A 27,901-nucleotide genomic window follows, 5' to 3' on the forward strand; every position below is an offset into this window, starting at 1 on the left:
ACCGGATCCTTAACCCACTGAGCAAGGCCAGGGATCGAACCGGCAACCTCATGCTTCCTAGTTGGATTCGTTAACCACTGGGCCACGACGGGAACTCCTAACCAATCCTTTTTAGATGGACTTTAAGGTTATTTCTAGTCTTTGCAATTCCAAAGAATTCTTTAGTAAATAATCTGGTATATATGCCACAATGCATGAGTAAGTGTGAATTTGTTGTGTCTCAGAAATAAGTTTACAGTTTGGTAATATGAAGGTCATCCAATATTTTTTGGATTGTGTAATGGAAACAAATTATTTGGAAATGATTTTGTTCATTTTTTGCTTGAGATTAGAAAAACGTTTGAAAATTGGTCCCAGTGATGTTCTTTTATTATCAATTATGTAGGAGATGTTGGAAGCTCTCAAGGCACTCTCAACCTTTTTTGTTGAAAATAGTTTGCGGACTCGAAGAAATTTACGTGGAGATATTGAACGCAGAAGCTTAGCCATCAATGAAGAGTTTGTAAGCATTTTCAAGGATGTGAAGGAAGTATGTAAACTCTTTTCATTTAGCAGTTATTAAGAGCTTACTATATGCTGACCCTGTGCTCATTTTTTTTTTTTTTTTTTTTTTTGTCTTTTTGCTATTTCTTTGGGCCGCTCCCGTGGCACATGGAGGTTCCCAGGCTAGGGGTTGAATCGGAGCTGTAGCCACCGGCCTACGCCAGAGCCACAGCAATGCGGGATCCGAGCTGCGTCTGCAGCCTACACCACAGCTCACGGATCGTTAACCCATTGAGCAAGGGCAGGGACCAAACCCGCAACCTCATGGTTCCTAGTCAGATTTGTTAACCACTGCGCCACAATGGAACTCCTTTTTTTTTTTTTTATGGGTAGTGTTGATAATGTTTGCTATTTGTGTACCGTGATCAAATAGAAAATATAACTACTAACTCCCGCAGCATCCAGATTTTTCTTTGGATTAGTGTGATTTCTAAATCTGTAACCTCCACTCATGCTGCTTCTTCAAAAGTTGTACCGTACCATTTGTTCCAAGAAATCCTTTTAGAAATTTTAGCTGTTGAAAAAAAAAATTCCTCTGAATGATTTCCTGGTAGAAATAGTCCTCCTTCAATGAATGAACCTCCCTTCTCTATTGGAGAGTAGTTAGGATTGAGTTACTTTACTGCATCCTAAATTATAACACTTTCAGGTTGGGATCAGTTACTTCAGTTAGTAAGTAGTGATTCATTATGCTTGAGTGAGTACTCTACTCACCAAAGGGTGAAAATGAATTTTATTTATTATGTAATATTTTGTTAATTATCTTAATATTACAGAGTGATATTCTGTAGTTAATACTTCTTTGTGACTTGTATGAAAGTGTCATACATGGTTCCAGTGAGTAGTTACTGAACAGATTATTTTTTTCTTTTTTCTTTTTTTTTTTTTTTTTTTTTTTGTCTTTTTGCTATTTCCTGGGCCACTCCCGCGGCATATGGAGGTTCCCAGGCTAGGGGTCGAATCAGAGCTGTAGCCACCGGCCTACGCCAGAGTCACAGCAACGCGGGATCCGAGCCGCGTCTGCAACCCACAGCACAGCTCACGGCAACGCCGGATCCTTAACCCACTGAGCAAGGCCAGGGACCGAACCCGCAACCTCATGGTTCCTAGTCGGATTTGTCAACCACTGCACCACAACGGGAACTCCTAAACAGATTATTTTTAACGTGTAGTAGGATTTTGTTGGCTGAAGGCTGTTAATCTGGAAGGTTAAAAGGAAAGTTTGGTGGTGTTCATAAAAATAGGGAGAGATGGTTGTGATGAGCACATCTCAGTTGTTCTCTCTAAACACCATTTCTCACTGAAAGGAAGTACCAAAGTGAGGAAGCCATATACGGCTACAGGGAAGTGTCAGAGGACTCTAGAACTAAAGAGGCTTCCACTACCAATGATAGGATGATTTGAGTACCAGTGGGAATAACTGCAGTGGACTGAGATGCATCAAGCATGTTTAAGTCCATGAGTTCATAGCGATACTAAAGTAGAACCCTCACTGGTTATCTTAGGCAGTTATAATTTGACTTATTATTTGAAAACGGCTAAGTGAAAGGAAAGAATCAAACATTTATCCTCTCTTTTGTACCAGCTACATACAGTTGAGGCAAGGCTTCTCTTTATGGAGATAGTCCATTCATTTACTAAAAGAAGAAATGATAGAAGATTTTTATAACCACTGTTGAACTGAATGGATCTTGCTCAAGTTTTCTCAGCCTTGGCACTGTTGCTTTTTTGGGCCCCATAGCTGTTGAAGGTTGTCTTCTGCATTGTTGGGTGTTTAGCAGCATCCTTGGTCTCTATCCGAGAGATAGCAGTGGCACCACCTTTCCTCAAGGTGTTGTGACCAAAAATGTCTCCAGATGTTGTCAGATGCCCTGTTGGGGGGACACAGTTGCTCCAGTTGAGAACCATGGGTCATCATTAGCTGCTTACCTCACAAAAAGAGAAACACTCCTATTTGGGACTCCTAGTAAAGGTACACAGCACCACCTATGAAGAATTCTTGCAGGAAAATTAAACCAGAAGATAATCAAGCTTCTAGATACCAGAGAAGAGCAAGGATTATGTTAACACCACAAAGCTGCAGTCAGCAAATCTGAAATACTGGAAACTGTAGACAAATGAATTGGCTTCTTCAACAAATAAACTGTAAGAAAGAGAAATAGGGAGGAGTGAGAATCTATAGATTTAAAAAGGAAATGAGAAATATCAACCAGCTGCTATTTGTGAATCTTTTTTGGGTCCTGACTTGAACAAATAATTAGAAGAAAAACAGAAACAATTGGGGAAATTTGAACACTGAATAGAACTTTGATATTAAGGGATCATCAGTGAAAGTGTAGATGTGTAAATGGCATTTTGTAAGAGGCCTCTTGGAAGTACATACTTCTAGTGTGTGTACCTGAGCTTGGAGAGGGAGAAAGTAGGTGGAAAGACAAGGAGTTCCCATTGTGGCTCAGCAGAAATGAATCTAGCTAGTATCCATAAGGACACAAGTTCATTCCCTGGCCTCGCTCAATGGGTTCAAGATCCAGCATTGCTGTGAGCTGTGGTGTAGGTCGCAGACGTGGCTCGGATCTGGCCTTGCTGTGGCTGTGGTATAGGCCAACAGCTATAGCTCCAATTCTACCCCTAGCCTGAGAACTTCCATATGCTGCCAGTGTGGCCCTAAAAAGGCAAAAATAAGGAGAGATCTTTTGTCATGCTTTGGCAAAAAAAGTATCATAGGACGAAAATAAGGCTAAGAGAAAAATTTATTTCACCATATATAATGCTTGGTGTTACTGTTCTCCTTTTCAGGAACTTGAAAGCATACATGAAGATGTTCAGGCGATGAGCACCTGTTGTCAAGACATGACAAGTCGCCTGCAGGTACTGCATAATGGCTGGGTTTTAGCATAGTTCTTGGTACAGAGTAAGCTTTCAGAAATTGTTAGATAGGTCTATAAAATGTATGAGTATTTAAGGCATCATGCCCTCTAGGAAGTTTGAGTATAAATGTGCTTATTTTTTTTACCTGTATATGTCTGTGTGTTTCTTTGGGTGATGGTTTACTTATTGTGCTGTTAACTCCAGAAGCTTTTGTATTTTGATCTTGCCAGTATAGAGATAACTGCTGAAATTTTGATTCAACTTTTCTATCCCATGATATTCCACAAATGCAGCAGAAATAAATTCCGTAGTAGAAGGCCTTAGGAATAATTCCAAACTAAAGCTATGCCCAGTAAAGACCCAGCTTAATTATGATGTATGCTCAGCCTAAAAAATATCTCAGGAAAAGCTGTATAAATTTAGATCCGGTTATTAAAGCAGTTCTAACCCTTTGTTTGGCTGCGGAGTTAGCATTTGACCTAATTGCCCTCCTGGAGTCATGACTGTGTCTACCAGCTTCATGTTTGTATTTCAGACTTATACCCCCAAGGGTCTCCTGGAACTTTTGACAGCCACAGTGATTCTGGGAAGAATCATTAATCCATGTTAATCTAAATGTGTTTCTGTCTGTAGAACTAGTCTGTTTCCTGTTTCTGTAAAATTTTAGCTTTCCTAGTCTTGTCTCAGTTTTTATATTCTCACAGTATGATATAGTGGGACCTCTAATGTTCGGCTCCATTCCTTAAAAATTAGTGGTCTGCAGAGTTATATAGATTCAAATCTATTTTCTTAAAAATATCTACTCTTTGCTAGGCACATAATTTAGTTGCGAAGAACACATACTCAGAATAGCTTCATTAGAAGCTATGTGGGTGGGGCTCTGTTATTGATGGGATGTGTATGAAGCAGTAAGACAACATTTTATTGAAAATCTGGGAGTTTGGAGGATTAGCCCTCTAGGAACCCAGAACCTTGGGTGTGGGGTGGATAGTGGTGGTCTAGGTCTGAGGTAGTTCTAGAAACATTAGCTGCAGAAGCTTGTCCCTTCACTGTAGTGTTCCAGTGTGGGAATGACCCAGGATCTTCATGTGTTTGCTCTGGCGTCCTCTCTTTAAAATACCGATCCTCCACTTTGTGTATTTTTTCTGCTTCACAGTTTCTGCTTGCTAGTGGCTTTATTTATACACACTTCTGCTTCATTTACTGTCCCTTCAAGGCATGGACCTTATGTCTCTACCCACCTTACAACCACTGGCTTGTCCCTCCTCTCATTACTAACTGCTTTATTTTTGCAGTATTCCCCGGGGCAGGTCTTTGGGAGAGAACTTCGTAGGCTACATTTGTTTTTTGTTTTGTTTCACTTTAGAAATATTTTCCTAGTCTTTGAATAAACTACCTTTTCATCAAGTTTTTACTTAAGAGTCTTTCAGCTCTGTTTTGGGGAAGAGAGGGTTGCTTAGTATGACTGTGTCCTTTAGATGGCGCTGTCTCTAATCATCTCCAAAACTGTAAATGAGGTTTTGTTTGTTTGTTTGTTTTTTATTCCAATTCTCAAATTGTTATCTCCATCTTGGGTATTTCTTTTGAGTTCCATACCAGCGTATGAATGACTTAACTTACAACTTCATTTAGAGGTTTCCTGGTACATCAAATCAGCACGTCCATGAGGAAGTCTGGCTCATCTTTAACTGGCTCTGGCCATGCTTCTGTTTCACTGAAAAGCATCAAGAACTATTAAATGCCTTAATCAGTATTGTGGTGATTACCTTTTTCTTTCTAAGCCTTAGCATTTGGTGTGGATTGAGAATTCTGAGTGTTTGTTGAAAGTAGTGTACGAGCCTTGAGACATCCATTTCAGTTACTTGCAACTTTTTTAAACCTTTAAGTTCTGGAGTGTGATCTCATTTGCTGTAGTCTGAACTCCAGTAAGTGGCAGTATTAGTTTTCTGAAGTACAGTACAATTGAAATGCACTGATGTTAGATATGTTTATAATTTTAGGCAGCCAAGGAACAAACTCAAGATTTAATAGTGAAAACCACTAAGCTTCAAGCTGAAAGGTAAGTTTTTCTTTACATAATCAACTCTTCATTAATTTGGAGAGTACTTGGAAAGAAAATTATAGATCACTTAAAGTTAAAATAGTCAAAAACAGGATTCAAAAAATATATACGATTCTAAGCTATTATCTAAGTAAATTAAACTTAAAACAGTAGTTTAAGAACATAGATAATTGGGACTGAGAGATTATCCCTCCTTTGAAGTGGTGGTGCATTGTTTGTTTGCCATAGATGATTGCTTTTAAAAATGTGGGATTTTTCAAATCTTGAGTAATTTTATTACCCTTTTCATGATTGTCTCTTATTTTTTACTGATGATTATGCACCCCATTACAGTCAAGATACAGAGCTGGTCCACCACCACACCGATCTCTGCCATGGGTAAATGGACCACAGTGGGAAAAGTTGCAGACTAAGCTGATGTGTAAAGATAGTTGACTATATAGAGAAGCCAAATCTCCAAGAAAAGGCAGATGCTGAATTTCTGTATCCAGGAATAAGCATGCACCTTGAGATAGAATGTTTTAGTATCACAGCAAATCTTTTGAAAGAAAAGTTTCCTAGAAGAAATTCCCAGAGACCAACAATGTGAATTTTTCCTTTAAGTTATTGTTGGCTAACCAAAAGGTATGAATTCAATTGAAAATTGTGACTAAAACCAAGAGAGTAACAAATCACCAGTCCAGTGTACAGGTTTATTCAAACCCTTACTGGTCTGAGTTCAGTCTTTCTCTTGCCCTCTGTACTGTAGTGGGTCTCTCATAACTCACTGACTCTCTTTCCTACTAAACTGTGAGCTCCTTGTATCAGTGACAGTTTCTTACTCTCTGTCTCTGTCTCTAGTGTGTAATGCACTGTAGATTCAGTAAATAATTTTGAGAAAATAAATACGAAATGCAACTGTCTGATGTCAGAAAAGAAACGAAATTGGAGTGTTTGGGACTCTGTAGGAGGTGACATTAGAATTTTGTGCTCCTGTTCATATTAATTAAGTTCTTTAATTTAAGCAAGGTTGTTTATGTTCATAATTTCGGTAAGCCTATGGATGTGTTTTGGCCTGGTACGGTTTTGAGAAGTGAATATTTATGACATTTTAGTATCCCAAGAGCTCTGGATGTGGTATGCCAAGTGAACATTTGTGTGGATGTATTTTGGGAAAATTACATAGCGGAAATTATGGTAACAGATTCCTGGGATCTGGCAGAGAGTTGTTTTTCCATTTTTAAAAATTACCTTTTCTTTTAAATAAGAGACCTAGTTAAACAAGCAGTTAGCTTTAGAAATAGAAACTCTGTGGGCTCATTTCGATCGCATGATATTCTTATTCAGACAAATGTATAAATGGTAAGACTGTTTTCTCCAAGAAGACTACTGAGCCAGAAGGGGGTCATTTTGACAGCTTCTGCTCTAACAGGTGAAGTTTGATACAGAATTGTCTCCAGAGAACTGCAGCTTAACATTTCCCCTTAACATTTAGAGTCAGACTAGGAAAGGCTATTTCCAGATGAACATACCTCTGTATTTTTTAATACCACTGGAATCACTATTCATTATGTCTTTTATTGTCTTTTGTAAAGGCCCACCAGCCGCATTTCTCCCTGGACTCAGAAAAATCTCTGAGCAAACATTTGTTTGTTTTTGAGTTGTAGTAGGTTAGGGTGGAAAAAATGCAGACCTTGAAGACCTGCATTCTAATCTAAATCCTGGATAAGAGCTCATCAGATCTTTAGTTTTATACAGGTTATTTCTTAACCCCCCTCAGTCTCAGTTATCACTTGTGAAAAAAGGGAATAATAAACTATATACAATTAATAAGTGATTTATATAGGATGCCGAACACATTGACGACATATCTCAAGAAGCGTTACCCTCCGTGTTCCTCCCCTTGGATTAGATGAAGCTGTAGCACACGGTGCTTCTACATTGGCTTTGGTGACGGGAAGCTTAGGCCATTCTTTGCTTAGTTAGCGATAACTTTCCTTACTTGTGTTATTGATGTTCTCATTCCTTCTCTTACTATTTTATTTTTTAGTAGTTTATATTTTAATTGTGTTGTTTGTTGTAAACTACTTTAAGTTAGATTTTGAAGTTGATAACATAAAAATATGAAAACTTTATTTTGCACATATTACATGTAAAAATATAGAGCATATGTGACGTATATTCTCTCATTGCCTGGTAGAAAATTAGAATGCAGGGAAGCATCATATCTTTCTTCTTTCTTCTCTTTTAATTTGTGTGTGTGTATATAATTTAAAGAAGAAAATTATAAGCAGCTGTAACTTTACCACCCTGACATAGTCTCTGTTAACAATTTGGTGTATTTTCTCTCAGAGTTACTGTGTGTACAGAGTTATATTTTACTATATTCACTTAATAGTTCATGTGCATTTTCCTATTTGAGAAAAATCATATTTTTTAATGTGGCATATTTTTTCTTGTGAGTGAACCAATATCTAGCATTCTTCAATTATCAGACTTTGTTTCCATTATTAAACATAATGGTTTGGTAAATGTTTTAAAGTCATTTTGTGCATTTCAGGTTATTTCCTTAGAATAAATTCCTAGAATTGTAATTAATCAAATGGTATAAACTTTAAAAAATACCCTCATATATATTGCCTAACTTTCTCTCCAGAAAGGTAAGGCCAATATACACCTCCAATATATGAGAGTGTCTATTTTACTAAACTCTCTAAGGGCTAGATATTGCCATTAAAAATAGTAATCTTACAGGTGAAAGATAGTGCCACACTATTTTAATTTACATTTCATTGAATAGTAGTAGATCTACCTTTTTTTCATTTTGTTTTGCCATTTTCTTTGCTTTTTTTTTTGTTTTAGTCTATATCTTGTGCATTTTTCCAGTTATCCTTTTTCAGTTATTTTGAAATTATTTGGTGGCGGTAAGTTTAGAAGTTAGAATTAAAATATGACAGAGGTATATTTTGAGGGAAAAAAAGAGTACCATAAGATTCATAAATCATGTTCTGGCACATTTTGAAGGAATCATTGTAAAAATGAAATAGTCTGTTTATTTTGAATACTCAGGCAATACATGACTGCATGTCCCAAAAATCGATACGTGTGTATATCGTTTCTATTTAAAAGTATGTAGGGATTGCTATACATAATTCTCTATGACTTGTTTTTTGTACTTATAAGGTGCCTTATAGAAAATGTTGTGCTTTACGTATAGCTCAACTTCATTTTTTTTTTTTGCTGCTTATTCTTCCCCAGTATGTATTTGCCATATTTAGTTATGTACTATTTAATTTATATTAATTAGTATATATTATAGTATATACTATGTACTAATATATATATGCTATATACTAGTATATAGCATATATATATTAATTCAGTGATTACATGAATATATACCAAATATTTTAGAAGCTGTAATTTATAATAACCATTCGTATGTTTTACGCTAACATTTATTTCATTTACTTTTAATTTAGATATTAAAAACTCTCCAAAAGATACCGTATTTTACTTTCGGTGTAAGCTAGGGCAGGGGCCTGCATTACATGCATCTTTTATCATCTCAGACCCCAGTACAGGGCCTTTATACATTGAAGATCCCTGTTAATTTTACTTGATTGTACAAAAACTCCTCAACTTTCTGTCAGAATGGTTGTGAAATTTTTCCTAGGAAGAATATATATGGTAAAGCTATAGGGTAATACGATTTTTTTAAATTGTTATTTCCCCAATACAATTTTTTTCCTACTGGACAGCATAGTGAACTAGTTACACATACATGTATACATTGTGTTTTCTCACATTATCATGCTCCATCATAAAATGATTTTTAAAATATAGTAAAATACAGTAAATTTACAGTTGCCCATGTTGTTCCTGGGCCAGCTCTGGTAGATTTAGTTAAAACAAAATGAGACAGTAAACTAAGATTAATTTTCCTTTGTGCCTTATAAATTACTATAAAGATCCAAAAGAAACTCCCAGAAGGTTTTAATTGAAATGGTTAATTTGTATAGGAGTTTTATAAAGTGTTTTAATTACTTTAAATCCTGTGCAGTAATGACTGGAGTTTTATCTAAAAGTATAAAACAAAACCTGTGAAGGTAACTTTTAAAAAAAAGGTATCACTACTTAATAAGACGATTAAAAAATAGGCTGTCGGAGTTCCTGTCGTGGCGCAGTGGTTAACAAATCCGACTAGGAACCATCAGGTTGCAGGTTCGGTCCCTGCCCTTGCTCAGTGGGTTAACGATCTGGCGTTGCCATGAGCTGTGGTGTAGGTTGCAGACACGGCTTGGATCCCGCGTTGCTGTGGCTCTGGCGTAGGCCGGTGGCTACAGCTCCGATTCAACCCCTAGCCTGGGAACCTCCATATGCCGCGGGAGTGGCCCAAGAAATAGCAACAACAACAACAACAACAAAAGACAAAAAGGCAAAAAAAAAAAAAAAAAAAAAAATAGGCTGTTTAAATCTGTGTATATTTAATTAGGTGATTTACATGATCATTTGAGAAAAGCAGAATGTTACTGCCCCCTGGAGGCCTCTTCCTTTCTGATGTTCTCGTCATTGAGCAGGAGCATTTGACTTTGTCAGCTTAAAACCTCATGACCCAAGAGTAGAAACAAAACAGAGATGGTGTGCTTTGTACTATCCATTCAGACAGTGGTAGTGAACAGTATTCAGTTTCAAATGAGTGAAGATACTCTATTCTATAAATATTGTTAGAATGTAGAATATTACTGCTCTGTGAACACTGCTAGTGAAACACTTACCATTTTATTGATACATCTTCAAAACAAAGATCTAGAAGCCAGAGATACTGAATTTCTGCTCACGTACTTTGTATCCCTAACTTGCCTTTAGATGGGACCTTGCTCGGTCCTTCAGATCCCTGCAGGTTGAATTCCAGACCAGATTTATCAGCTGATCTAGAGAGGTTGCATTCAAATAGTATAATTTAAAAGACCTTTTTAAAAAAAAAAAAAAAAAGTTACACTAGCATGCCAAAAAAAAAAAAAAAAAAAAGTGGGGAAGGCAAAGTGGAGGGGTGATTTTTTTTTTTAAATTAATGCGGAATAACTAAATGAGTTCTTGACTTCTAATCTAAAATTAGAAAATAACAGACCTGATTTGGGGTTGTTGTTGTCTTCACGCACAAGCTTCAAAGGCAAATCTAATGGGCATGTTTCTCTCCTGTAAGCTAACTTTGTTATTACATGGTACATATAAGTGACTAAGGATTTGTAATGCCCGGACCATTTGTGAACTTTTTTTCTCCTTTTGCATAATAATTCATCATTTTACTGTTGCCTGTGCTAAGGTTGAACAGCATCAGCCAGTTTTATCACCTACATGCCTGATGAGGCTTTTGAAGATACTGAGACTCTTTCACACCTTTGTTTTAAAGGTTATGTGAGATGAAACTTGTTCTAAAGCTATGCAGATGAATAGTGTGCTTGATTCTTTTGTTTTCTTTTTTGAAATACTGCAGTCAGAGATTAGAAATCCGAGCCCAAGTTGCAGATGCCTTCTTATCCAAGTTCCAGCTGACATCCGATGAGATGAGTCTTCTCCGAGGGACAAGAGAAGGACCTATCACTGAGGTGTTTTGTTTTCTGTTAAAGTCATTTACAATGTGGCAGTTACAGATATTCTAGAGAAATTACTTTTTTAAAGCTTTGTTTTACTAACCAAAATGTTTCTGATTTAAAAATGTTTTTAAATTTGGCAGTTAAGGCGCATGTATTAAATTACCTTAATTTCTTTTCTCAAAGCAATACATATATTTTTTTGTTTGTTTTTAGAAGTCGAAGAATACAAGGGGAGCTTATAAAGAAATCCTGCATCACCTCTTCCATTCCTTCCCATCTCTAATTCCTTTGGCAACCATTTTTAATCTAGTTAATTGCTGCTTTTGTAAATTCTGTATTCTAGATCTATAGTTAAAAGGAATATGCTTTGACGATCTATGTTAACTATTTTCTGTTGATTTCCTGTCATGAGCTCTGAGGATCTCTCTTTCCCCCCAGCCCCCTCCTCCCACACACATACATGTTCTCTTTCCTTCCTACCTCCCAGTGCAGTTAGATGCATCTTCTATTTCATTATGGTGACATTACAGAGATTGCACATTCTTTTTTATACACCTTTTTTTCTTTCCTGGAATTAGACATCTATTATTTTTCCATCTGTTTTAATTTCTGAACCCATGCCATTCTTTCCAAACATACACAGAACTATATATAAAGCCTCTCAAAAAGCAAACAGCAGGAATGGAGTTCCTGTCATGGCACAGTGGAAACGAATCCAACTAAGAACCATGAGGTTGCGAGTTCGATCCCTGGCCGCGCTCAGTGGTTAAGGATCCCATGTTGCCATGAGCTGTGGTGTAGGTCACAGACATGACTCGGATCCTGCGTTGCTGTGGCTGTGGTGTAGGCCGGCAGCTATCGCTCTGATTAGACCCCTAGCCCGGGAATCTCCATACGCACAGGTACAGCCCTAAAAAGACAAAAGCCAAAAAAAAAAACAAACAAACAAACAAAAAAAAACCGGGAGTTCCCGTCGTGGCTCAGTGGTTAATGAATCCGACTAAGAACCATGAGGTTGTGGGTTTGATCCCGGGCCTTGCTCAGTGGGTTAAGGATCCGGCATTGCCGTGAGCTGTGGTGTAGGTCGCAGATGCGGCTCGGATCCCTCGTTGCTGGGTCTCTGGCGTAGGCCAATGGCTACAGTTCCGATTAGACCCCTAGCCTGGGAACCTCCATATGCTGTGGGTGCAGCCCTAGAAAAGGCTAAAAGACCAAAAAAAAAAAAAAAAAAAAAAAAAAAAGCAAACAACAGGGAAAAGTGTTATTCCTTTCTCTTGAAAATACTGTTTTTCCTGAGAAGAATCTTTCTGTGTCCTACCTGGGAATTGCTGTGCCCGCAGTCATCACTCTGGGTTTTGAGGGCGGGAAGAGTTCCTGAAGTGGAACTGAGGGAGGGGGCATACTGAGAGGCTCTTGATGGTTGTCACTGTTAGGAATGGAACCAGTCCCCTGTAATAGGGTGTTAAGTAGGTGAGAGAATTGGCAGGCGCATTACTTACCAGTATTTATTGCCCTTGTAGTTTGAGAACCTTTTCATCTTTGAAATATTTGATATCTCACCTTTTTTCCTGGCAGAAATAGTAAACAGAGGGTTTTTTTTTAAGTTTATTCATCAGAGAAAAATAAGTCATCTACTGTTTTCATGATTGGAACACTGGTTATCTGGAAATTAATGCTCCAGTATCTTTTTTCTAAAAGAAAAAAAGCTGGGAGCTCAGCAGCAATCAACTCCAGTATATTTAATGGCATGTTTTATGCATCCAGCTTTGCATTGGGCTCTTGGATGAGGGGGCAAGGACAGTTTATGATAGCTATATAAACTGTCATCTTCAGTGATAATAAAGCAGTGCTGAATCAAGTCGGGGGTGTGTGGTAGCATGTTTTCTTTATGTGATGATCTTAAAGTTCACATTTCTCTTTCCCAAGATTGTACTCCTCTTTAGGACAGAGATTTTGTCTTTATAAATTTTGTCTCTTCAATTTAGCACTCTATTTGGCACATAGTAGATTTTGAATTAATATATGTTTTAAAATGTGAATAAATTTTTATTGCACTTTTTATAAAAATTTAGAGAATGTTGCAGTCAGTATAAGAAGGCTTCATTAGAGTAAATGGAATAATTTCTTTTTCCTCTGTAGTGATATTTCAAGTTAGAATAATGTAATTTACCTGAAAACAGAAATTTTAAAGTTACATTCTTAATTTTAAAGGATTTTTTCAAGGCCTTGGGAAGAGTAAAACAGATTCATAACGATGTAAAAGTTCTCTTGCGTACAAACCAGCAAACAGCAGGGTGAGTAATCTTTTCAGATCATGGTTGTGTTATCTTTTATATTTCCAGAATTTTAAAAAGTTTCTAGGTTCTTTTTAAAGTATGTGACGTGATGCTCTTTTGTGAAATAGAAGTTTAATCTTTATGTTTGGGTAAGGGGGGAGTTGTACCCTAACATGTTTAGAGTAAAGTAGCACTCGGGTATCTAAGTGGTGGTATTAAAACTGGACAGTGTTTATCTAATTATAAAATATTACTGAGGAGTTGCTATTGTGGCTCAGCAGGTTAAGAACCTGATATAGTGTCTGTGGGGATGCAGGTTTGATTCTTGACCTTGCTCAGTGGATTAAGGATCTGGCATTGATTGCCACAAGCTTCTTCATATATTGCAGATGTGGCTCAGATCTGGTATTGCTGTGGCTGTGGTGTCCGCTGGCAGCTGCAGCTGTGATTCAACCCTTAGCCTGGGAACTTCCGTATGCCACAGGTGCAGCTGTAAGAAGGAAAAAGAAGGAAAAATAAACTACCAAACTGTTTAAAAAAATTAAATTTTTCCACAGAATGATAAAAATTAATAAACTAACCAAATTATTCTGTAATTAAACAAAATAATTAGGTTCTTGGATGTAGCTATTGGCTAACTAAAACTTTTTAATAAATTATAATGTCTTTGACTTTTTTAGTTTAGAAATTATGGAACAGATGGCCTTGCTTCAAGAAACATCTTATGAAAGACTTTACCGATGGGCTCAAAGTAAGCGTTCTCTTTTAGTAGTCTAGATTCATAATAATTAGTGTTTAATTTTGTTATTTTACTTAGTCTTTATTTGATAACATTTTGATCTTAGTAATCAAAAATCGTTTTTAAAAAGAAAGCCTTTATATTCGAATATACCGTCTTGGTATTTGTCTTCTAAGCATCTGTTACCATTCAAACACTATATGATTAAGGATGGGAATAAAAAAATCAAGCAGTATTTCTTCCCCATATTATCTTAAAGTTCACTAGACATCTCTTGTTATGTATATAACTATTTTCAATGGTGAATTAATTTTCTATTGCTGCTATTACAAATTTAACACAATCTTAACATCTTAACACAAGTATATTGGTTTATAGTTCTGTACGTCAGAAATCACCACGCTAAAATTAAAATGTGGGCAAAACTGCATTCATTTCTAGAGGCTCTAAGGAATAATCTTTTCCCTGCTCATTTCAGTTTGATGGCATAATTCAGTTCTTAGAGTCTGAGGACTGAGCTCTGCGTTACCTTGCTGGCTGCCACTGAGGGTTTTTTCCAGCCTCTAGAGGCTGCCTGCATTCTTTAGCTTGTGACCCCTTCAGCTCCATCTTCAAAGCCAGCAGTGGGTGAATGGAGTCACTTTGTCACGTTGAATCTCTCCTGCCTCTTCTTCCATCTCGTATCTCTAATTCTTCTGCTCTCCTTTTCTACTTTTAAGACCTATGTGATGACCTTGCACCCACCGGGGTAATCTGGGAAAATGTCTCTGTTTGAAGGCCTGTCACCTTAATGCCGTCTGCAGTGTCCTTTTTGCCAAGGAAGATAATGTATTCATAGGTCTCAGGGATTAGGGATCCTGGGAGAACCATTATTTTGCCCACCACAACTGGTTTATTTCTTTTAATTTCGTTTAAAAATGTTTCAGTAGTCTGTTCACAGAATTGCCTGTTAAAAGCAAAGTAGGTGTCTTGACGTTAAGACATAGAGAATAGATGGACCTTCAAAACCTGTTTCTTTTTCTACCTCTTTTGTTTGTATTGTTTACTCCTCTTTGGAGTATTGTCTGGCTTCCCCTCTGTATATCCAAATCCTACCTCAACCTTCAAAATCAAGCTTTGCTTCTACATCTTTCTGGAACTCTCCGTAGCTATGTTAAGTCATACTGACTTTTCCCATTTCTAAACACAAATATTTATTTGGTAGACAGTAATTTAGTACTCTGTCATTGCTTAACTTTTGATGTATATACGTCTTGGCTCTCCAGTTAGATTTCTGTTTTCTTAGAGGCAAAGACATTCCCTCAGATTTCTCTGTGCTCCCGTGACATCTGACTTGGTACTTCCAAACTGTGGCGTTCCGACTCCTAAGGACTCTGGAGTCATCATGAGATATCTCCGATTCCATATGTTTTTTTTTTTTTTTTAACCATGCTAGACATTATACTAGTGTGAGCACCTTGGGAATTTCTAAGCATGTTCTAAGTTATTTGAACAGAGTAGACATTTAATAAAAATTTTATGGATACAGTTATAGTAAAGGACATGCTGGCATAGAGATTTTTAAAAGTTTAAGATCTAAACTGTTTTGAAATTGTAATCTTACTATGATATGTTAGTGACCTGTATAGACTTTTTTAGCAACTGCTTAAAGATTGCTCCCAAGGTGAGGGGCTGACAATGTACTTTTAGTCCTCTCTTCCCTCCTGGACGTCACCACGTATATAGATAGCAGTTATCTAGTGCATATTTGCTCATTGATTGGTTTCTTCAGAACCCTGTTTTTTATCATAATAAAGTATGTGGTACGTCAGATAACAAAGGTGATCATTTGAAGTTATGTAAACACTTAAGATTAATTTTATAGTTTGACAGAATTATCTAGTTTTTGATGGGCATGTTCTCTAGGTTTTTCTAAGCGTTTTTTTCATACAGTGGTTAGACTTTGACTGTATAATAGGCGTAATAAAGACCTGATTTTAATTTAACAAGTTATAATGTTAACTTTTTTTTAGATGAATGCAGATCATTGACACAGGAATCATGTGACATATCTCCAGTACTGACTCAGGCAATGGAAGCTCTACAGGACAGACCTGTCTTATATAAGTAGGTGGCTCTTTCCTAATTCAAAAAATAAAAACTTTTCCTGTGATAATTTACCTTGATTTTCAGAATTATCAAATTTGCATACAGTAGTTTGAATAATATAATTTACAGTGCTGTTTTTATCATTACCTGGGTACCATTGCAGCATCAGCCTGTTTGCATATTGTGTGCTGTGGAATGCAACACAGAGATGAAGACAGCGTGTCCCTGTATCTAGATGACCTCTTATTTGTGTACAGGTCAAGGGCTTTCCCCCAACCTGTCAACTTGTGAAACTACCCTGAAATTGTATGTAAATAAACTCTGCCCCTGAGAGAAGGAGGTCAGATAGACTGGGAAATATAATTACTCAGAGATGAGAAAAGAAAATCTAAAATCAGAATTCCGTTTGTAGGATTCAGGAAAAGAAAGCATTCAGGTTTTCGATCCTCTAAGTGTCACCAGCCAAGAGATAGGTGATGACGCTTTGGATAAGAACCTTATGCACTACTAACCTGTACTTTTGTTATTCTGTATTTACATTCCTTTTTCAGGAGTTCGCGTCGTGGCTCAGTGGTCAATGAATCCAGCTAGGAACCATGAGGTTGTGGGTTCGATGCCTGGCCTTGCTCAGTGGGTTAAGGATACGGCATTGCCATGAGCTGTGGTGTAGGTTGCAGAGGCGGCTCGGGTTCCGCGTTGCTGTGGCTGTGGTGTAGGCTGGCGGCTACAGCTCCAATTAGACCCGTAGTCTGGGAACTTCCATATGCCGCAGGTGTGGCTCTCAAAAGACAAAAAAAAAAAAAAAAAAAAAAATTCCTTTTTAATACAAAATAGAAATAAATTCTTTTTTTTAAAAAATTTTTAATGCCTGGGATAGTATGAAAATAGGAAGACCAAGTGGGAAGTTAAAATTCTGGAAACAGAAAGCCAGGGTCTCCTGCAGAGGCATTCCGTCCTGCTCCAAGTCATGCCTTTCATATGCTTATATATTTTGGGAGGATTTCCTTTTTACTGTTTTCTGACTGGAACCTTACTTGTCCTGTAGTGAGGTTCCAGAACACAGATGTTGGCACAGCTGCATAAAATGATAACATCCTAGTGCTGCTTTACTGGATACTCAGTGTGTCTTAAACACAGTTCTGAGTGTGGCAGACTTAACATCAATAAAACATTGCCTTCAAATTGCTTTATTTTATAGAACCAGACATAAACAGATATACTCCAGGGCATGTATTAATTGCTTTTTAAACGTCCTGTCCCCAGTGCTCTGTGGCTCAAGTAGTCTGTGGTGGGTAAGGGTGTAAACATTAGGGAAAGTTTCCCCTGCAAAGTAGGTGTAAAGTTAGATCCAGAGGTTAATAAGCATTTTCGTGGGTGAAAAAGGAGGAGAGACATCTCAGGTTGAGGGAACAGAAGGTGCAAGGTGTGGATTGCCAAGGAACACAGCCCTTTAGGAAGTGGCGGAAGCTCGCACTGGCTCCTGCATTAGTAGCAGGAGTCAGATCAGAGTAGCCCAGCATGTGGTGCAGTGGTGCAGGCACCTGTGATTAACTCATGTCACTGCTGACCACCAGTTCAGCAGATCTCACCAACTCTGGAGTGTCTTTCCCAGCTTTTTCACTCTAGTGTATTGCTGTTTGAGTATGAGAATCTTTTAGTACTGAGAAGATTTGGTGTTTGGTTTGGTGTTTGCTGAATAATGTGTTATATTGTCCACAGATTCATATTTGTTCACAAAATTAATCTTTTTAAAAAAATGCCCATGTATGTTTTGGGCATCCAAAAAGGTCAGCTGACTTCTACCACATAAATGGTTTTTTCCTAAATTTTGATTCTTGATCAACAGTTGGAGCAGTGTTGCGTATGGTTTAAAATGTGACCTCTGAGTTAGATTTTTTTGATGAGCCCATGCATCTTTATAAGCTTCAGTTTTCTTAAGTTGTAAAATGAGTGTAAAAATAGAGCCTATCTTGCTGTTGTTGTGAAGATTAAATTAGAATGTTCACATAAGGTGTTTAGCATAATGCTTTGCTCATCACAAAATAGTAACTATTATTTCTATTTTGAAAGGAGATAAACTGGAAAGCTTTCAGCTGAAGAGAGATGTATTTAGGGTCTACATGACAGTGGGGCAAAATGCTTGAAATAACAGAGAAAGAACAGAACTAAAAATTTCTCTCCACAGGGCACATGTCAGGAGCTGGGGGCAGTAGTGCAGTATGGGAGGTTGTACGAAGAGTTAGAGGTTGAATAGGAAACGAGGAGGGTTTTAGTGCCAGGTGATTACTCTGAGGGGAATGCCAAAAAAAAGAAGATTGGCTTTTCATCTTAAGTAATCACCTATTTTCAAAGTAGCGCTTTCTTTAAATTCAGTGAAAACTTTTCATCACCAGATGGCGCTATTGGACCTTGATTTAAATGATGTGTAAAAGTTTCACTGAAGTGTTTGGGAAAAGTTGCCGTACTCTGTTTTTCTTAGGTATTAAATAACTGGAATGCTAAGGCATTATTAACTTTTAATAAATAAAGTACAGAAGTTTCTTCAAAAATAAATTTATTACAAGTAGAAATGAGCAAATTGATGTTGTCTTGGTAGATCTACAGCCTGTAAATTATTAAAGAATGTAGTAATATATGTACAATGCTGATTTTTCTTCATTCTTTATTTGTTGCATTTCTTAGGCTTTTACACTAATTTTTATCTTTTAATTTTTTTGACAAAAATTTTTCATTTCTTAATTTGCATTTTGACCAGAATTTTTTCTTTTTCTACTATGGCTAGATACAGAGAAAAGGTTAAATTTTTTATTTTAACTAGAAGCATTTTAGAATATTTACATAATTTTAACACCGACCTTTGTATAGCTGCATTTTCAACTTCTGACCTTTGTTGGAAAAGAATGTTTTTGGTCAAAGAAATTTTTTTGTTTTTAGGAAAAGATGTTTCAAGTCTTCAGTTATCATTGAAGGTTCATTTTAGCTCATGCTGTTCTTCAAACTGTATTTATTGCAGGAGAATTAGCATTAATATTTATTTATATTTTATAGTACACAGATTAGATTCTAGTGTTTGTCAGGCTTTTTAAATTGCCCTTCCCCCTAATTTAAAATGCCAGCGAATTCACTGGTTTCTTTTTTTTTTTTTTTTTTTGCTGTTTCTAAGGCCACTCCTGCAGCATATGGCGGTTCCCAGACTAGGGGTCTAATTGGAGCTGTAGCCGCCAGCCTACGCCAGAACCATAGCAACTCAGGACCCAAGCCGCGTCTGCGACCTACACCACAGCTCACGGTAACGCCGGATCCTTAATCCACTGAGCAAGGCCAGGGATCGAACCTGCAACCTCATGGTTCCTAGTCGGATTCGTTAACCACTGAGCCACGACGGGAACTCCGTCACTGGTTTCTAATATAAATTGTGGTCACAGTGAGTAGTCCTAGAGACAGAAGTTACATTGTTTCTGTTTATTGTGTGGCCATTTGAGTCCTGAGGGTAAAGATTAGTTTTATATATTTGAAAAGTTAAGTTTGTGAATTTTCTGCTATGATGAGTCATCTGATCATAAGTCATTTCTTAGAATTGATCATTATTTAAAGGAATGCATTCTTCACCCTGGACATTTTTAATTTTAGGAGCATGAGGGGAAAAAATAGAAATAAGCATTTTAGATATACTTTGTTTTAAAAAATAGAAAGTGAATGCAAGACAGTTGTGCACTTTATCAAAATATAGTTTGATGCTGCATTTTCATCATTTTGCTGTATTTTCATACATTTTCATTTAATGTGTTGCTGGTATGACTGCAAGGAATTTCAAAACCATTTCCTTTTAACTAAAACCAAAAAACCACAAACAATCATGGTCTGGTTACAAGTGAACAGTCCTTTAAAAAGGTTCAGAGTCCTAAAAATTTTAGCTATTAACCATTTCACTACCCTTTTTTGGGGGTTGTTTTTTTTTTGTTTGTTTTCTTGCCATTTCTTGGGCCGCTCCCTCGGCATATGGAGGTTCCCAGGCTAGGGGTCAAATCGGAGCTGCAGCCGCCGGCCTACGCCAGAGCCACAGCAACGCAGGATCCGAGCCGCATCTGCAACCTACACCACAGCTCACAGCAAGGGCAGGGACCGAACCCGCAACCTCATGGTTCCTAGTCGGATTCGTTAACCACTGCGCCACGACGGGAATTCCGAGAGTTTTTTTTTAGTTTTATTGGGATATAGTTGACTTACAGTGCTGTATTTCAGGTGTATTGTAAAGTGAATCAATTATACATATGCATATATCCATTCCTTTTCAGATTCTTTTCCCATGTAGTTTATTACAGGATATTGATATTTCCCTGTGCTGTATAGTAGGTCCTTGTTACATATCTATATAGAGTAGTGTGTGTATGTTCATCCCAACCTCCTAATTTATCTGTCCCCTTTTGTTTCCCTTTGGCAGCCATAAATTTGGTTTCTAAATCCTTGAGTCTGTTTCTGTTTTGTAAGTTCTTTGTGTCATTTTTTTTAATTAAATTTCACATATTAGTGATCTCACATATTTGTCTTGCTCTGACTTACTTAGTATGATAGTTCTAGGTCCGTCCGTGTTGCTACAAATGGCATTATTTCATGCTTTTTTATGGCTAAGTAGTATTCCATTGTATGTATGTATTACATCTTCTTTATCCAGTCCTCTGTTGATGAACATTTAGGCTGCTTCCAAGTCTTGGTATTACAAATAGTGCTGCAGTGAATAATGAGGTGCCTGTATCTTTTCAAATTAAGGTTTTCTCCAGATATATGCCCAGGAGTGGTATTGCCAGATCTATGATAGTTCTATGATAGTTCGACATTTAGTTTTTTCAGGAACCTCCCATCAACAGTCACTACATTTTTAAAATATTCCCTCTTCCAGTTTTCATATATTTGAAAAAAGGTAGTTTTTTTTTTTGTTTTTTTTTTTTAATTAAATCAGTAGAATATTCAAGAAAGCAGTATAGCCTAAGACATTCTTTTGGAAACCCTTAGGAAATTTTGATAACTTTTATTTATATGTAGGGTAATGAAATAATTCTTAATAGGCAGTCTAATAGAATACTGTTTAGGGATATAAAAGGTAATGGGTCTCAAGTATATTGACATTGGACTATGAAAAGATATTTTGTTTTCCTTTCTACTTCTAAAACAGAACCATCAGTTGGCCAATGGGTGGTGATAATGGGAAATAAAGGCTAAGAGTATGGGCACTCTTAGCAATGCTAAGCCATCCTGTAATTTGACCCAAATTGTTGAATCTTTTAGTTCACAGTGTTCCCACTCTGCATATTGCTCTCCTTCAAAAGTCTTTTCCTCCAACTCTAGTAAATGACTTGTAAGTGTATGCAAAAAAAAGAAAGTATTTTCTCTGTACGCATAGTTGGTCAGTAAATTTAAGGAATATACATTTAATATTGGAGTCACAATAAGCTTTTAAATATGAATAGTTTATTTTGGACAGATTTTGATGATTGTATATGAGAATTTTTTAACATAAAAGAAAGAGTCTCATATTTTGGATTGCAGCGCTCCAACAGTAACCAGCCTCTGAGAACTGGCCAGCAGGCCCGCGTGTGCAGTGGAGCATCTTGTCTTGGACACCGGCGGCTCCGAGACCTGAAGAGCTCAGGGTCGCCACCTTCCTTTGATCTTTACTTTTACCAAATCTGCTGTTTTATCCTTTATTGCCACTGCCTCTGTTACTGATTCCAAATCCTAGCATCCTTTCTTAGGAGTAAAAAGACGCAACCTTTAGATCAAAATGTCATTTCGATAGTCATTTCATAAATATTTTATGTTGCTTAAAACAATATTGCTTGAGAGAGTTGTATAAAAAAAGCCTTGGATGTCTTGCTTATCTCAGGAATTACATGAATAGTTTGATATAACCATTCGGAAAAAAATAAAACAACTTTTTTTTTTTTTTTTTAAATAACTTATTTCCTCTAGGTATACCTTAGATGAGTTTGGAACAGCCAGAAGAAGTACAGTTGTTCGTGGATTTATTGATGCTCTTACAAGAGGAGGCCCAGGAGGTACACCTAGACCCATTGAAATGCACTCCCATGACCCTTTGAGGTATAGTTGTTAGACAGCATTGGAATATTGGGCATTTTTCGGAAGGAATTCTTTAGTAACATTGAGTTTTTTCATTAGATATGTAGGAGATATGTTGGCTTGGCTCCATCAAGCTACTGCTTCTGAGAAGGAACACCTTGAAGCTCTCTTAAAGCATGTAACTGCACAAGGTGGGTTCTCCAGAAGATTACTGCTCATGTCTGAATACAGCAAATCACACACGACTTCCTTGTTTTTCCTCTTATTGCTGTTTTCTTTATGGAGATAAACTCTTCACATGAGGTGATGCAGTAAGCATCATAATTAATCTCTCTCTCTCTCTAGTTTTCCTCTTCTTTTTTCTGCTGACAGTCTTTCATCTCTCTCACTCTCATTTTGTCACACAACTGATCACACTTTTGTACTGGACCCTCGGGACCTTGCCTGGTGAGCCTAGACCCCTCTGCTTTACTGCTAAGACCTCTCTGGAGTGCCTGGCCTATGCTGTCTCAGATCTTGTATACCGCCATCCTTGAAAGGCCAAGGTGGTGTGGTGTTCATTCTGTCTATGCGTGCACAGGCTGCGTGACCTGCCTACGGTCATTAAGCTGCTACTCCTTTTCATTTCTACTACCCAGCCTGGTTGCTCATTCTCACGTAACTGTTTTAAAGTATTTTGAATAATTACCTGTATCCTAAATGGGCTAGATTTCAAAGCATAAAAATGATTATTTTTTAGTTGCTAATGTCTGTTCATAGAATTTCAAATCTTCTAGTTGTGACCACCTTAAGATACTGGTTGTAGAAGGGACTGGAGGGAGTTCCTGTCGTGGCGCAGCAGAAACTAATCTGACTAGGAACCGTGAGGTTGTGGGTTCGATCTCTGGCCTCGCTCAGTGGGTTAAGGATCTGGCATTGCCGTGAGCTGTGGTGTAGGTTGCAGACATGGCTCGGATCTGCTGTGGCTGTGGCTGTGGCTGTGGCTGTGGCCAGCAGCTGTAGCTCCAGTTTGACCCCTAGCCTGGGAACTTCCATATGGCACAGGTGTGGGCCTCCAAAAGCAAAAAAAGAATGTATTTCTTGAAAGGTGTTAGTAAAGTGCATGAGAGGCAACAATGAGATGAATTGGAGTTAGATGAAATAAGTTATTCTAAATCTCTGCTTCTCCATCTGTAAGAATGAGGGTAGTTACAAGTAGTACCTGTCAGGGACCCAGTACAGACCTTGATAAATAGTCCGTAGTTAGTTAGTAAATGTCAGTTTTTCCATTAGGTTGCTTTCCATCTTTATACTCTCACTTTGTATGCTTAGCACTGCTGCCTAGAACAAGGCATTGGTAGAATGAATGCTAATACGTCGTCACAGCACCTCCTTTAGTTAATATATTCCACAATCTTTTTTCCTGTGACTCATACATTTATTCTTTTTCACAAAGAAATGAAGTTCATTTTATTAACAGTCAAATGAGGGCTTTTGACTCACATATCAAATTTAATAAAATATTGTTAAGGTCCTAAAAGATATCAAATTTAATAAAATATTGTTAAGGTTATTTTAAATGTTTGTTGATAATGCCATTAATATCTGTCAGTATTAATTTTTTGAACTTGTGTGAAGCAAACTGTAACATGGAAAAAAATTTCCATTATGTTGTAATTAATTGTAGGTGTTGAAGAAAATATTCAAGAAGTTGTTGGCCATATCACTGAGGGTGTGTGCAGGCCTCTAAAGGTAAAGTATTGTTTTTATATGTTATGTGGCATCTGATTCAATTTTACCTTATTCTGAGTTAAAGAAACTCAGCAGCTTGAATTCAAACTCTAATTTTGGCACATTAACACAATAATGTAGGATAATAAAACATTTTAAAATAATCATTGCCAGTTTTCTCATTAAGAATATTTGGGAATTCCTCTGGTGGCTCAGAAGTAACAAACCTGCCTAGTAGCCATGAGGATGTGGCCTTGCTCAGTGGGTCAAGGACCTGGCATTACTGTGGGCTGTGGTGTAGGTCAAAGATGTGGCTTGAATCTGGCACTGCTGTGGCTGTGGGTGGTTGGCAGCTGCAGTTCCAATTTGACCCCGAGCCTGGGAACCTCCACATGGCACAGGTGTGGCCCTAAAAAGCAAAAAAAAAAAAAGAATATTTGAAATACTCTTAGTTGGAATATATTAGCTTGTTTTTTTAACATATTGTTTCCCATAGTAATTCATGTTAGTAACCTGAGAAAATGTCTGTTAAATTAAAATGTCGACTGAACTCTTAAAACAGATTTATTAAGAACATGTTTCACTTACTTTGTTACTTTGCACATTGTAAATTTCTTTATTATAGCTATAATAATTATAAATCCAAGGAACAAAATGAGCAAATGTTATTTTCAATACTAGTTATAGTGCAGGAACAGAATCTGAGATCCAACCTGAGTTAGAATTTCTACTTTGCCACTTAATTGTGTTCACTCATTCTAATTGCATTCTGCATCTTAATTTGCTCATGGTGAACTTGTATGTAAAAATACCTACCATCAAGTGTTGTGAGGATTCAGTGTGAAAACCATGCAGATGAAGTACACAGTTCCTGGCACCTACTGGGCCTACCGACAAACGTTATTTTTATGAATATTTCCAGAATACTTTGCAATTATTGGTTTACTTTTCCTTGTTGACTGACTTCAGTTTACTGTATAGAAATTTAAATCCAGAAGTTTTATGATTTATTCTTACCAGGAGCTCAATTCTAAACCTACATGTTTTTTATTTGTTTCTAAGATACTCTTTTGTTATTTTTGTCCCAGGCAAGGAGATCCCAGTAACACACCTTGTGACAGTTGATTATATTTGCCAATTAAATTACTACTATAACTTGATTATCTTAGGCCCAGTTGCATATTCAGTAAATTCATAGCTAAGTATTTTGAGCTGATTTTTCCTGATTCTCCCAAATGAAAAATTTACTTGCCAAGTTGGACTTTTAGAATTCTATACCCATATAAAATTGCTTGTTTTATGTACTAGTAGTTATTGGGAAGATAAGAATAGAAAAGAGAGAATAAAAATAAGTTTCTTTTTCAACACTTTTCATACCTTTTTAAACTACATATAGTTAAATGAAACTGCTAGTCACTTTGGTGGATAAACTGTAGTTTATCTGCCTCTGCCTCCTTATCCCACCTGACTTAGGATATTATGTTTCTTATGTTACTTGCTCCTTCTTTGCTATTTTTTTAAGTAATTGTGTAAAATAGAATTATAGAATTTGAGAGCTGGAATGAACCTTAGAATTTCCTTTTCTGGTTTGAGAAGGAAATGTAACTATGTTAAAGATGTTTAAAATAATATCCATTGTTTATACAAAGAAATTACATACCAAGTCAGCATTCGTTTTAAAATGTACTTGGAGATTCTCATTTCCTCTTCCTTAAATGCGTCTGCCCAGACAGGTGTTCAGAACACTTGTAGCACGTGGTCGCACCTCCCTGTGAACTATTAATGTAAGACAGAAGATGAAGAGGAAGGCTAGTGAGTGGGCACAGATCTTTTGATTGTAAAATGATGAAAAATCCCTTTAGTTTCTTAAGTGACAGAAATCTTAGACCTTCCTTTCTATTTGACAGCGATATTTATTGCATACTCCAGAGAATATTTAACAGGTGTTCACAGCAGTCACACATCACATTAGCTTGAGAGTGACGTGTTTATGATCCAATAATTCTTCCCTTCCTTTATGTTCTCACAGACAGTGTTACACTATTTTAAGAACGTTCTTTCTCTGTGACCTCATTTGGGTATCTGATAGTCTTAGTGATACAGTTATTAGCTGAGAAGAAGCTTAGTTTAACATTTTCTTTTGCAGCTGTAATTTGGGATATTTTTCTTAGTGATCTGTCTCCTTTTACATTCCCTTAATATAAATCTTTTCCCCTCCTGACTGGTAAGTGTCGTGGTAACTTTTCATAAAGTCAATGAATGATCTGGCTAAATTTCTTTCACTCAACCTTTTTGGCTTTGTATTAATGAATTCTTTTTAGGGCCAGGAGATTTTTATTTTTAGAAGGGTAAAGAAAAACTTGTAGTGGTGATGGGAGATATCCTTGCAAAAATGTATGTTCTGTTCTACCCTATATTGAATCTTTTCTTTGTGTTAAAAAGTGAAACTTCAGAGATAGTCTATATATTTGTAAGCACTAAGGTATGATCTCTAAAGTTATTTCGAGTTTTAAAAATATGTGCTCTAAAGTAAAAATTAAACGTATTTTGGACAGGTTACTATGGGTCATCAGCATTAAGCCTGTTGTTTTACAGACATCGTCACTGAAAGTTGTAACTAGAAACGTCAGAATTAATGTATTAAATCTTTGTTTTTCAGGTTCATAGTTAAAACGATCTGTCTTTTATGTGAGTGTTCTAGATCACTGACATTTGAATTTTATCTCTTTTAACAAAACTTTCCTCTATGCTCCTGACCATCTTAGACTATGACAGGTTCTGTGAAGATAGGTGTGTGTCCGAAAGTAAATGGCAGGAGGACAGAGGGATTCTGTATGGTGTGAGATGGCCTTAGTCCCCTGATGCTGCTGTTTTCACTGGAGAGCAAATATCTGCCCCGAGCAGCTGTCTGTCATACTAAGTTCAAGGGGGTTTATCATCATTCCTTTTAAGATGTCCCTTCCCCCTTTCTCCATAAATACAGTTTCTCTTCCTCTCCTGCTCTCCCTCTCACATTCGCTCTGGCTCTCTGTCTGGCATTGAGTGCAGAGCCTCTGCTCTGTCTTCTTTCAGCCTGAGGTGGTTGTCACATAGCCTGCAGCCCATTTGCTGCCTTTTTTTTTTTTTTTTTTTTTGGTCTTTTTGCCTTTTCTAAGGTCGCTCCTGTGGCATATGGAGATTCCCAGGCTAGGGGTCTAATTGGAGCTGTAGCCACCAGCCTACATCAGAGCCACAGCAACGCCGGATCCTTAACCCACTGAGCAAGGCCAGGGATCGAACTGGCAACCTCATGGTTCCTAGTCGGATTCATTAACCACTGTGCCATGACAGGAACTCCCATTTGCTGCTTTTAGTATCTGCCTTTATCATCCATGTTCGTAATAAACATATGAACCAGGAATTGTTCCAACCACTTTCTGTTCAGGTGTTATTCCCCTCCCAACTTTTAAGCTCTATAATCCTTTTTTCCTCCACGTCCATCACTGTTTTGATTCCCAGCTAGTCGCTGCTACAGCTTCTTTGGTCCTTCACCTATTTTACTTGCATGTTTTTGTTTCTCTTATCTCCTGTGTTTTTCCTGGAGCTGTTGGTTTTTGCTGAAAATGCTTTGGTCCCTTATATAAACCTCATGAGATAGTGCGGTAAATTACTGCACTAGTCTTGGTGTATCATATATAAATCTCCTGATTTTTCAGCCTTTCTCTGTTGTTTTCATTGTAGCTGAAAGGATGCCACTTTCCCTCAAAATCTTTGTTAGAAAAAAGGTGAAAGTTTTTCTTTTCTTTGTTCCTTTTTCCCTCTTTTTCTTCCTTTCTTTTTTTCTTCCCTCTTCTCACTTTCTTTAAGAAGTTGGAATGAAGAGTATTTGTCTTGATGCCAGAAAATTCTAGAAGGCAGATTGCCAGATAGCTGAGACAGTGTTACAGATCTGCTAGGGAAGAGCTGTCTTAAATCGTTTTGTATT

The 27,901-nt window shown here is 37.2% G+C and overlaps 1 protein-coding gene across 14 annotated transcripts in view; it reads left to right on the forward strand.

Annotated features, from left to right (window-relative positions):
* COG6 (component of oligomeric golgi complex 6) overlaps positions 1–27,901 on the forward strand; it is a 161,643-nt gene that overhangs the window by 3,294 nt on the left and 130,448 nt on the right. For 12 of the 14 annotated variants that reach the window (XR_002336503.1, XR_002336505.1, XR_002336504.1 and 9 more), the window contains exons 2-11: positions 386–529; positions 3,340–3,411; positions 5,412–5,470; positions 10,950–11,061; positions 13,261–13,343; positions 14,006–14,076; positions 16,077–16,170; positions 22,120–22,248; positions 22,327–22,418; positions 23,894–23,958. Coding sequence is in view for 2 of the 14 variants with exons in the window: in XM_021065267.1 (XP_020920926.1) it covers positions 386–529; positions 3,340–3,411; positions 5,412–5,470; positions 10,950–11,061; positions 13,261–13,343; positions 14,006–14,076; positions 16,077–16,170; positions 22,120–22,248; positions 22,327–22,418; positions 23,894–23,958 (921 nt within the window). In the remaining 12 variants the exon portion in view is untranslated. The remainder of the gene's footprint in view (positions 1–385; positions 530–3,339; positions 3,412–5,411; positions 5,471–10,949; positions 11,062–13,260; positions 13,344–14,005; positions 14,077–16,076; positions 16,171–22,119; positions 22,249–22,326; positions 22,419–23,893; positions 23,959–27,901) is intronic. The other 2 variants (XR_002336515.1, XM_021065268.1) reach the window with 1 other exon arrangement.

Source organism: Sus scrofa, chromosome 11 (genome assembly GCF_000003025.6).
Source record: "Sus scrofa isolate TJ Tabasco breed Duroc chromosome 11, Sscrofa11.1, whole genome shotgun sequence".
Taxonomy (NCBI): domain Eukaryota; kingdom Metazoa; phylum Chordata; class Mammalia; order Artiodactyla; family Suidae; genus Sus; species Sus scrofa.